The sequence below is a fragment of the Equus przewalskii genome, chromosome 5 (assembly GCF_037783145.1).
Source record: "Equus przewalskii isolate Varuska chromosome 5, EquPr2, whole genome shotgun sequence".
Lineage (NCBI taxonomy): Eukaryota > Metazoa > Chordata > Mammalia > Perissodactyla > Equidae > Equus > Equus przewalskii.
The window spans coordinates 28,225,655-28,237,681 of record NC_091835.1 but is presented as its reverse complement, the minus strand read 5'-3'; the positions used below and the strand labels follow the sequence as shown (position 1 = coordinate 28,237,681).

The 12,027-nt window shown below is 41.9% G+C and overlaps 1 protein-coding gene across 2 annotated transcripts in view; it reads left to right on the top strand.

The window, feature by feature from the left end:
• The window catches only part of USP18 (ubiquitin specific peptidase 18), a 59,948-nt gene that overhangs the window by 13,190 nt on the left and 34,731 nt on the right, over positions 1 to 12,027 (top strand). For both annotated transcript variants that reach the window (XM_070618874.1, XM_070618873.1), the window contains 2 exons: positions 10,024 to 10,293; positions 11,654 to 11,750. In XM_070618874.1, the coding sequence (XP_070474975.1) occupies positions 10,131 to 10,293; positions 11,654 to 11,750 (260 nt within the window). In that variant the 5' untranslated portion in view covers positions 10,024 to 10,130. The remainder of the gene's footprint in view (positions 1 to 10,023; positions 10,294 to 11,653; positions 11,751 to 12,027) is intronic.

Here is a 12,027-nt window from a genome sequence, read left to right as displayed (position 1 = left end):
AACTAAGATATACAACTATGTACAGGGGTGGTTTGGGGAGATAAAGCAGAAAAAAAAAAAGATTGGCAACAGTTGTTAGCCCAGGTGCCAATCTTTAAAAAAATAAATAAAACTCCTTTTTATGACCCCTGAAATCTGGGTTCAAAGTGTTTGAAAATTAAAGCAGAGGCTTGCATGCTTTACAGCATTGAGATAGTTATACTTCAAATTGTTCCAGAAAACAAGGCAAATATTTTTAAACATTTTAAAACATTTCTTTTTAATGTTACACTTGCATTGTGCAGAGTGAGGCACAGGGTCAGCGCTAGACATCGAGGCCGTTGCATGTGTTTTTAGGAACCAAATAGGTGGGTGAGTGACACAGGTGTACAGCTCCGTCTTGATTTATGGAGCACTGTCAAAGAACTAAAAAAAAAGCCACCCTTTTTGTTTGTTTTTCTTTTTCAGTATTAAGAAATGTATTGCCCAATTTCGGCACTTTTAGACAATGATGGGCTTGCAAAGGGGAAAATATTTAATACGTGCACAACCTCAAAGAAGATATGTCCCGATGCCTTCCATGTGGGCTGTTTCTGTCGCAGAGAGCAGCCGCAAAGATTCCCACTGGCTTGGGTTTCGTGTGGTGTGTTCTAATCTGTGTGCCCAGTAACGCACTCAGGAAACGCACAACAGATGGCTGAGGATGAGGTCTGAATTTGTTCTTGCCACGATGGGTGGGATTTGGAAGGCTGTGAGGTGGCTTGTCGTGTTCCAGTCAGGTTAATTTTGTTCCTCTTAGGGCCCTTAAAGACAAGTCAGTTTTCCTTGCAGACAATCTAGTTGTGAGTGAAGAGCCCAGTTAGAGACTGGGACAACCTCAGGTTTCCTGCATCATGTTTTTTGCTGTTTCTCCAAAGACTCTGTTTGATTCTGTGGCTACACTGATGGTGGGCGTAAGCCAGCGCTTCTATCGTTCAAATCTCCCAAGTATTTTAAGGGCAAACATTTTGGAAGGGTCGGAGCTAAGTTAGTTTAGTTCTTTGGAACCAAGCATTTTTTTAAAATAATAGACTTTATTTTTTAGGGCACTTTTAGGTTGACAGCAAAATTGAGTGGGAAGCATAGAGAGTTCCAATATGCCCCCTGCCCCTACACAAGCACAGCCTCCCCCACTGTCAACGTCTTGCACCAGAGTGCTTGGAATTTGGTGAATTTACATTGACACATCATCTTCCACAGTTCATACCATGCAATAGGACTCACTTTTGGTGTTGTACATTCTGTGGGTTCTGATGGAGGTATAATGACACATACCCACCTTTATAGTATCATACAGATTAATTTCACTGTCTTAAGAATCCTCTGTTGGAGCCATGTTTTTGCATCAGGGCTTGAGTTTGAAAATTTAACTTCCTTGGAATATATCCGTTCTCTTTTCTGTGGTGGGTGCTTGTTGCCACCTGCTTAGCTCAAGTGCATGCTCTCTTTCCAGTCTGCCTTTCCCCATCCTTTTTAGATCTCTAAGTTTCACTTTCCTTCCTTCTGTTGCCCCACCTGCCCGTCTCCCTTCTGTGATCAGCTCTGAAGGTTGCTGCCTTTTCCTCTTACCCCTTTGGGATCTGGCCTGCTAGCCTGCCTAAATGATACACTACACTGGGTTTTACTGCCATATTTGGTTGTATTTACCATATTTTCGAGGTCTTGACAGAGTGTAGAACAATGTCTCTAGAAAACACAGGCTGGCCCCTTTCTGCTGTGTTTCATCAGGTTTCCCTCCGTGTGGTCTCCAAATCCTATTTCTTGCTGTGGGATTGTCTACTGCCATCATTTCTCTTTCTGCTTGGCTTTCCTAGGTGGAGCCTCGTAAGAAGAACTACTGTTTATGACTATTGAAAGCAAATATTTACTAAGAAAAAGAGGTTGTTATTTGAGCCATTTAACATGAATTTAATAATATATGCCACTTATACTTAGTTGTTTCCCAACTTCAGATGTTCTCCTTTCCTTCACATTTTGTAGAAGAATTAAAAAAAAATTCTAACACTTTTCATCCATAATTCATTAATTTTTTGAATCTTGGAATAGGAACACTGTTGCCAATAAAGATTCCCTTAGAAGACGTTAAATCTATTTCCTAAATAAATGATTGCTTATTTAAAAATTACATATTAGTTAATGACAGGAAATTTGAAAATTAAGAGAAATAATCAAGAAAAAGACAAAAATGATTTGTCATCCCACCAATAAGAGTTACCCTTTAATGACATTTTTGGTATATTTTGTCTCAGTCTTTTTCCTGTGAGTGTGTATAGTTATATTTATGTTTTATAAAATTAGGTTCATACCATATGATTTCTTTATAATTTCTTTTTTATTCAATGAAATATATAGTCATTTCCCCATCTTTATTAAACTGTCTAAAATGATTTTAATGTCACAATAGTATCACATTTTATGAGTGTGTCATAATTTACTTTTGTTGTTGCATTTCCTTTTTTTTGGCCATTGTAAATAGTGCTGCAGCCCTTGAATTTGAAAGTGTACTTTTATGTTTTGGCAGTTGACAACAACAACAAAATCCCCCTTTAAAAAATCATCTAGTGTTAATTAAGGAAGAACAAAAAGGTCCTTAAAAGGATGGACAAAAATGATAACAGAATGATTTTACCACAATCTCCTAAATGCTCCCGATTTTTCTTATCAATGTTTCATTTTACTTTATTTGTAGAACACAGAAAAAAAAAGGCCATAAAAATGAATTTTGGCAAAGAATCTCTTACATAGATGTTCGTATGTTTCTCACATTGTTTCCTGAAGATAGAGTGCTAGCAGTAGAGTTAGTATTAATCAGTACTCTTCCAGCTACAAGTAAGAGGAACCCGTTTCACACTAACTTTAAGACAGCAGAGGGGACTAGAAGTGGAGAAGTTTGGTGGGCAGGCAGATTGAGGCTTGGCTGGATCTGGGCCATAAGCTGGTGGCGTCAGGATTCTGTCTGTCTCACTCCATCTCTCGGCTCTGTTTCTTTTCGGTGGCTCTTTACTTTGGCTGGTGAGTTTTGTTCCTGTGGTGGAAAAGATGGTCTGATTTACGTCCTTGCAGCTTGAACCCCATCTAAGAAGTCTGGGTGCTGATTGTGATCAGCCCTGATTGGGTCACGTGACCTTTGCTGAAGGAGCCACCATGAACACTCTGCAGCCAGGCCTGGGTCATGTGACCACCCTTTGAGCTGAGGAGTGGATCTGGGGGGTTGGGGTGAGCGCCACCCGGTCCTCATAGTCTGAAAATGGAGACAGTTTTTGCAAAGAAAAAGTGAGTCTGCTACCGAAAGGAGAGGCACTGGGCTGGCAGAAATGACGGCTGTCCACTGTTATCATTTTTGAGGTTATGATATGTGTTACCAAATCGGTGTCCAGGCTGGCTGTCGCAGTGTCCACCACTCCCAGTGGCCATGTGTGGAGTGCCAGGGCAGTGGGGTAAATATGAAAAGTTGGCTGCCGCTGCTAGACCTGGACTGATAGATTTCTGTTGTCCATAGCTACACAAGTAAGCAGCATGAGGTTCTCACTAATGACTGCCTCAAATGGAAATACAGCAACCAGGAAACCATATACCTGTAGGGAGACTGATGCTGAGAGCGGTCTTCAGGAAACTCGTTGAAGATGGCCGCTCTGGGCTGGAACCCTTGCCCCGCCGCCAGCCCTCAGCTGCCAGGGCTGCTGCATCCTTATTGTCTGGAGCAGCTTCTCGGCCTTTAATGCACGTGTTGGACCTAGGAACCTTGTCAAAATGCAGGTTCCAATCCGGCAGGTCTGTGGGGCCCTGATATTCTGCCTTTTTAACAAGCTTTCAGGTGCTGCTGATGCTGCTGGTCCAGAGACCTGCCTTTCTTGTAGCAAGATGTTAGACCAGTGGTTTTCAATATTTTAAGAAAACAAAACAAAAAAATTCAGGACCCCACCCCCGTCAAGATAATAATTGTAATTTTAGTGTCTGTTAATTGAGAAAACACTGAAAATTACTGTGCATTTTGGAAAGCTTTTACATGATCTTATGTTTTTATAGTCATGACAGCATCTGCCTACCTTTTGGCACCTTTTGGCAGAACACTAAAGCTGAGTGTTAAAATCAATATTCAGTTACAGCTGAGGCCATCTGCGTCTCGCCTTTACTTAAACGCACAGCAATTCCAGCATCTTCGCTGGAGCTGAAGGACAGGAGGATGTTACAGCAGGTGTTGGATGAGAAATATTTGGATTCTCTAGAAGACTTTCTTGTAGCTACTTTTTCAGTAGGTTCCAGCAAACAAACTGCAGGCACTAAGTTCTGCAAACTGTAGGATTAAGGTTTTTTTGTGATTGTTACTGTTGGAGTGACCATCTAAGCACATGGTGTTTGCTGTTCCATAGTGTTTGAACATCTGAGTACCTGACAGAACAATTCCACCGTCTCTCTGGTGTCAGGTGGTGTGCGTGTCACTGATGCAGGGTGGTGGAGCTGCCCGCTGTCTTTCTCCTTTGGCCAGGACTTCTGTTCCATTCTCCTGTTCCATTCCTTCCTGAACACATACTGAAGGATGTGAACAGATCAATGTACGCAGGACAGGCTACATAATATGTGGGTCCCGTGGTAAAATAAAAACATGGGGCTCCTCGTTAAAAAATTGAGCATTTCAGGACTGCAGCAGGAGAACGTTGAACCAAGCCCAGGCTCTTTTGAGTGCAGGTCTCTGTGCAGCTACACAGGTTGCACACCCAAGAAGCCAGTCCTGACTCCATGTTTGTGACTCCTAAACCATTCGTAGCCTTCGTCTTATTTGTCCCACTGTTGATGACAATTGTATGGCATTGACATTTTAAAAACTGGTTTTCCAGTCTATAAATATTTCTTCAGTCAGATTTGCGAGGAGAGAATCCTGGCTGAATTTGTCATTAATCCGCTATGTCGTTAAGTTTAAAAGAGACTCTGGTTGTTTCTGTCTGTTCAGATGCCTGATGTACGTGATATAGAAGTAGCACATTTAAAATGATCATTTTTTTTCTTCGCGTGCACAGCAGAATATAAGTCAGGAAAATTATTTTTAGGAACATGTTTTCCAGAGCAATTCTAGGATTCCTAGGAGTCATAGTTTGGGCAACTCTCAAAAGTCGAGAGTTTCATTTTCCAGCTAGTGAATGGAGTGATAACCTAAGGCAATCATTTGGATAACGGTTTTTAGCGCCATAAATAGACTAAACACTATGAAGAGCAGTGTGCTTGATCTGTTTGTGTAGTCTGCGATTTTTGAAGTTTGACTAGTCAGAACAAACTGTGTTGGGTATCTTGTTTTTCTCTAACCTTTCTTCTTTTTTTCCAGATTTTTTTATATTCTTTATTACATCTGGATTGAATGATGATTTATTATTGATCTTTTAGTATATATGTTTGGAATTTTTCCTCCTCATGATAATTTGAAGTGGTAAACTTGACGTTCTGCTTTTAATTCATCTTCACAAGATGTGAAGAATTTGCAAATAGGCTTTTTCTTGAAAAACTTATGACTTAATTGGGATTAAATAATTAAAACTTAAATATAATTCTTAAAGATTATCTTGTTTAATATTAGGAATGCTGGTATGCCAAACAATTTTATAAATATAGAATTGATACAGTCTTAACTCTATTATTTTAAATTACTTTTAAAATTTAAAAAATAGTTGTAAGCCCCCAAAATATAATATTCTTCATAAACGATTCAGCGCATTTATTCTCTCTTTAATATATGTATTAATTTCAATTGCTTTTTAAGATTTTTAAATAATAGTTTTATATGTAAAGTTAGTGGCCCAAACCATTCATTATTGCAGCATCTTACTTTTGCAGTAAAAATTGTTTTTATATCTCAGCATATAAAATAGATGAGATTTTCTACCCTAAGTTACGTGTGGGATATTTGCAACTGGATATGCAGATATATTAACTATTGGTCCAAGTGACCCCCCTTTTTGTTACACTGATTACATATGGTGGTGGCCAAAGCGATCACTCGGTCACGAACAAGCGCAGGGACCCCAGACATGCCGCTGAAGTGGGCGTTTGGTTATTTAGCCTTTCAAAGGCTGGGGCCAGATTGGAAGCGGACGAGCAGATCTTGGCTAAGTAATGATGTCGAAGCCACACTTTGGGGCTTTCCTACCTCCTCTGAAAAATTTGAGTCTTGATACAACATTTAGAATGCATTTGGATGCAGTGCCACTTTCATTAAGTGCCCTGGCTGTAGATGAGAATGACTTATCTTTCCATATGATTTAGAGTTTTCATATTATGTCTTTTATTATTTGTTGTTTAATGTGTGCTCGTTTTTATTTACTTGGTACGCTGCGTGGCAGTTCTTCTTGAGCTCATTTCTACCTGGATATTCCTCGTATGTTTGACTAGGGGACAGTGCTTACATACCCAAACTCGGTTTGACTTCTGCCTTTCTCCCCCAGGAGGCAGTACAGTAAGAGCTTTGGGATGGCACTTCTGCCCTTAAGGGCTCTTCATAACAGTCAGTTAAAACTGAGTGTTGTTGGGGAAAATCCACAAAGTGATTTTTAATTCAGATTTGTCATCAATTGTGTTGTCTCTGCCTTAGTGCTTGAGCTGCGCACGTGCTCCACACAGGGAGAAGAGTGATTCTCTTAGGCCCATTTGAGACCCTGTCTGTTTTCCTCAGACCATTAGCCTTGACTCCACGTTCCAATTAATTATTTAACTAATGAATAATAAAATAAACATGTATGACACCCCTTCACCTCCAAACTAGAATATTCCTAGCAATAATATGCTCTCCACTTGTCTCATCCCTCTGCCCTCCATCAGAAGTAATCACCTGATCTTTGTGATTTTCATTATTTATTTAAAAAGCTGTATCACATACACACACGTATCGATGCCTAAACAACATAATGTTCCATTTTCCTTCAGTTTGAATCTACAAAAAGAAATATTATATATTGTCCTCCATGAATTGCTTTTTCAACTCAATATTATGTTTCTAAGATTCACGATATTGTGACATGTGCTGTCGTTCACTCAGATGTACTGATAAATATTATTTCATTGTGTAAATTTTTTACAGCTTATGCAGTCATTCCTCTGTGGATTGGGTTGAACACTTGGGTTGTTTCCATGTTTTTGCTATTATAAACAGTGCTGCTGGGAACATTTTTGTATATGTCTCCAGGGACACATATAGGAATTTCTCTTGGAATTTTTGGGTTGAAGTTAAGTGAATGTTTAACTTTACAACGTGATGCCAAATTGTTTTTCCAAGTGATTGTGCCATTTCACACCCTTTCCCTAGTAGTATATAAAAGATCCTTTTTATCCACATCCCCTCCAACACTGGGTTCAATCAGAATTCTTAATTGTTGCCGATTGAGTAGTGTAAAATGGTACTCTTTGTGGTTAGGGTTTGCATTTCCCTGACTACTAGTGACCGGTTACTTTTTATAAAAATTAAAATTCTGGAACTTTTTCATTTTATTCCAGTCTTAGTTTGGATTCACCTCTGCGATTCTTACAGTCCTTTGCACACTGTTCCTTGCATCCTCCTTCCCCAGCCATGGATCTTTTTCACACATTACCTGCCTTGCCTCAAGATGCCCATTTTTTCAAACCATACTCTTTCCTTTTAAATAAACTCAGTTCCAGACTCACCTTTTCTATGAAACCTATCCTTGTAAACATCAGTGAACTTGGGTTACTTCATTTAAGCACTGTGTCCTGACATACCTCTCACACTGCTGGTCAGAGTATAAACTGGTGCAAGGCATTTAGCAATATATATTAAGAACCTTAAACTTTGTGCACTTCGTTTCTCCTAAACCTTGATTTAGCAGCTCATTGTGTCTGATGGGCAGATAAGTTAGAGGGCTGCAGATTTGTTTGCATGGGGACAGCGGGGAACAACTGAGGAAATCTTGCATATATGCCCCTGAGTAGGAGAGAAGGGAGATGTAGAGAAGACAGTATGGTTTATGCTTCTCAGCTGAGACCTGGGGACCGGACTGAGAACCCTGGAGAGAGTGGCTGCAGGCAGAGGTTGAAGCCTTTTCCAAAGGGACTTGGTGAAACCAAAAGGCACAAGGCAGTGGGAGGAGCTGGGCCTGTATCCTGCTTCTGCAGTCAGCCCCTACTTGGAGATACAAGGGGATCTTCGTGCATTGATTACTGTGTCTGGCAGTGCCCTGCAGGTACCCTGTGGACATTCACAGGCGGGTAGTGGCAGGGTACAGTGGTTGTGACCTTGTTCCAAAACACATGAGAGACTCCTCCTGAGATTCCAGAACATGCTGGGGAGAGTGTACAGGTGGCTGAAGTCTGTGTTGTCAGGAGGAAGTAAAAGACGAGGCGGCTTTGGATATTGTGGTCAATATGACCTCATTTATAGTTACTGTTTTGTTGTGTCCTTGGACCTTTGGTTTGCATGAGGAAAAATCAAACAGGTAGAGAAAAATTTTATGCCTAAAAATGTTCACTTCAGTATTTTTTATAATTGTAAAAAATTGTAAACAACCAGGGTATTCCACAATGTTTTGTTACTATATCAGGCATCAAAAAAAATCTATGAAGAGCTTAGAATGACTTGGGAAATTCTTCTTATAATGTGAAAAGGGAAAAGCAGTACAGTATCAACCATGGCAAAAATACATAGGAAGAAAGATTGAGAAGATAGATGGTGGTTATCCCTAGGTCCTGGGATTATGAGTAATTTATATTTCCTTCATTATACATTTTTGCGATTTGCAAATTTTCTTCATAAGTTAGCATTATTTGAAAAATAACAATCTTAAACATTATAATAAAAATCTTAAAAGAAAAGTATTTTTTCCTTGGAGGCCCTTTGTGTGTAAGGGGACCGTCTTCTCCAGGAACAGCCGTGAGTTCTCTTTCTGGCTGCTGTGGTAATTCTCTAGGAAACGTAGTTGAGTGGGACACATTTGAATGCTCCTACTTGAATTAAAATGAATATCTAGATGGAAGAATCACAGGCTTCAGGTTTGGAAGGGAAGTGAAAGATCCCAGCCCCCATTTACTGTTCAGTTCCTTTCTTCAGGGGCTGGCTCAGCCTCTGCTTCAACACCTCCAAGAGGGACAAATTTCAGCCGCTGGAGCTGGCTCCCTGGCCATGAGAAAGTTCCTATTTTCAGATGAAATCTCTTTGTAGTTTCACACAGTAGGGAATTTGAACCCCCCCCCCCCCCGCAAGCCCCAAAGACAAGAAGTCTCTGTCTGTGTCTCCTCCACATCGTGGCCTTTTAGCTGTGCGAACATGGCTGTTTTATTGCCTGTGGTACTCGTTCATTCATTCAGTGGTGGTTTATTGAATGCCTATCATGTACTGCACAAGGTGTAGTGGAAGTAGTTGAAAACACACAGTCCCTGCGCTCCAGGTGCTCACAGTTTAGGGTCTCAGGTCAGATGCTGAGAGTCTAAGATGTGCCTGTGGGAGGTTTATTGGGGAGTACCCTTGGGAACAACAGCTGGAATGGGTGAGCAAAGCAGGGATGGGCAGAGAGAAGAATTGAACTGCCAAACAGTTGCAACAGAGGCCTCGGCTTGTCCTGAGCGGAGCTCTGGGGCTGGATGACCCTTCAGAGCTATTTCACCTTGAGGTGAGGCCTTTATCCCCGCTTGTTGTTCAGTCACTGGATAGGGATTGGCTGGCTTTCTTCTCTGAGGTAAATTCTTGGAGAGGGACTCAGCTGGGAGCTGTTAACCACCAGCACTTCCCTCCGCCTGGGAGTGGCATCTGTCCCGCAGGAGGAGTCCGGGCGGTGCATCACCATCCACCACACGTGGAGAGACAGTTATTCCCCACATTAGAACATGAAGAGTCAATTATTTAAGTTGCTCTGTGTACAAAGTGCGTGGGAGCATTGACAACACTCAGGCCCATCTGAGGAGCCCGGACAGGCTAACCCCCTCCAAGACTTGGCTCTTTGGAATCAGAACTGATCACATGAATATGCTTTCTCCCTTCTCTTATCCTTACCTACTTGCTGTGTGTTTCCACAGAGGTCCCACCAAGGCTGACTCCTGTGAGCTCTTCCTGGAAGTGAGGTCGTGCAGTCCTAAAGACACGCCGGGCAGCTGGCGGCCTGGGGATTTTGGAGTGGTCACTAATGGGCAAGGTGTTTGGGGTTCCTGAAGATACTTGCTGGTCAGTCCTGGCTGAATCTCAGCATTGTGCGGCAGAAGCCGTTGAGAAGAAGGCAGAAGACAGCAACATGAAGAAGAAGCGGGAGCGGCTAAGAGAATGGTTCAGTGCCTGGGACTGCCCTCATGGTCATTAGATCCCTCCTATTTTTCTCGTTTTGACTGCGTAGAAATGCTTCACTCACTCACTGTACTCTGGAACAGTAGAGCTTTGTGGCTAACGACTTCTGATCTCTTGTGCCTCCCTTTCTGCATCTGTAATGTGGGAATAATCATAGTACTGAGTGCAGAGGGTTGTTAGGAGGAATGAATGAGATAATCCATGGAAACTGCTTCAAACCAATGCTTGGCATGGAGCAGCTCTCAGGATCATCTCCCGTTTTTAGTGCCTGTGTGTCTAGGGGCACAGAGCTTCTGCTGATTGGGGAGGAGAAATCCGCACTTACCTGCTGCCCTGGATCTTTCCGTTCTTGTTACCCTGTCTTGTATGCACCACAAGCCTTTTCCCCATGAGCTCTGGGATTAGTGGTACTCCCTTCCTCTTAAATAACTCATCTCGTGGAGTGTGCTGGCCCTGGGCTGGGTTGGGAAAGGAGAGGCTGGTTGCTGGTGGGTCAGAGAATTGCTATCTTTTGGTTTTCTCATGTCCTCATCAGTTCCTTCTAGTTTCCAGCCTCTTGGGGTGAGTTTAGATTAGTGGATTGCCTCAAAAGCTTTCTTTTGATTTCCTCCAGCTATGTGGTGGGGCCTGGGCAGGGGCCTTTCCACTGGAGTCCAAAATAGACCAGCTGGGACATTCCTCTTATCCCCGAGCCCCGTAGATGCCCATTCTGACTCAACTCTGAGAGGAGCGTTTTGAATGAGAACTCATAATTCTCCCAGTTAGGCTTTCTGTAATGTTTTTTTCTTTTCCTTTGCTCTTACAACAAATCTTGTACTACTCATTTGACAATGAGTAATATGCTTTCTTGTGACGTCTCTTGTTTCCTAATGGACTGTTAAAACTTCTACTGCTATTTTGCTTTTCAGAGGTTCGTGCTTTCTCTCTCCTCTCCAATTTGTTTGCAAGCTCCTTAGTGAATTCTTTGTACCTCTGAGAATACAGGATTTCATGTCCTTAGTAGATTCTAGAAAAACATTTTTTTTTTTTAAAGATTGGCACCTTAGCTAACAGCTGTTGCCAATCTTCTTCTTCTTCTTCTTCTTTTTTTCTTCTTCTTCTTCTCCCCAAAGCCCCCCAGTACGTAGTTGTATATTCCAATTGTAAGTGCCTCTGGCTGTGCTATGTGGGACGCCGCCTCAGCATGGCCTGATGAGCGGTGCCGTGTCCGCGCCCAGAATCTGAACCGGCGAAACCCCGGGGCCGCTGAAGCGGAGTGCGTGAACTCAACCACTCGGCCACGGGGCTGACTCCTAGAAAAACATTTGATTTTTGTTAAATCCCTTAGGTAGGCCTTGCCCTCAGTGTTTTGTTCTCTTCTCTTTATAGGCCCGGTTGGTTTACACAACATTGGACAGACCTGCTGCCTTAACTCCCTGCTTCAGGTATTGATCATGAACGTGGGCTTCACCAAGATATTGAAGCGGTAAGACTGTTATTCATGCTGAGAAACATTTATAGTATTTTCTGTTTTCAAATATTCAGTTGTTCACAGTGACTTGGAGTTTTAGAAGTCTTCTTTCAAAAGTTGCCAGAGAAAAGATCTTGTGGTCCCCATCTGGACTGCCCATTATGATCACCTAAGAAGTTTAAAAAAACATAAATGCCTAGTCCCACCCCAAGGCGTTTGGTTTCAGTTAGTCTAGGGTGGGGCCCAGGCCTTGGTACTTCTAAAAAGACTCCCCAAGTGATTTTAAAGTGCA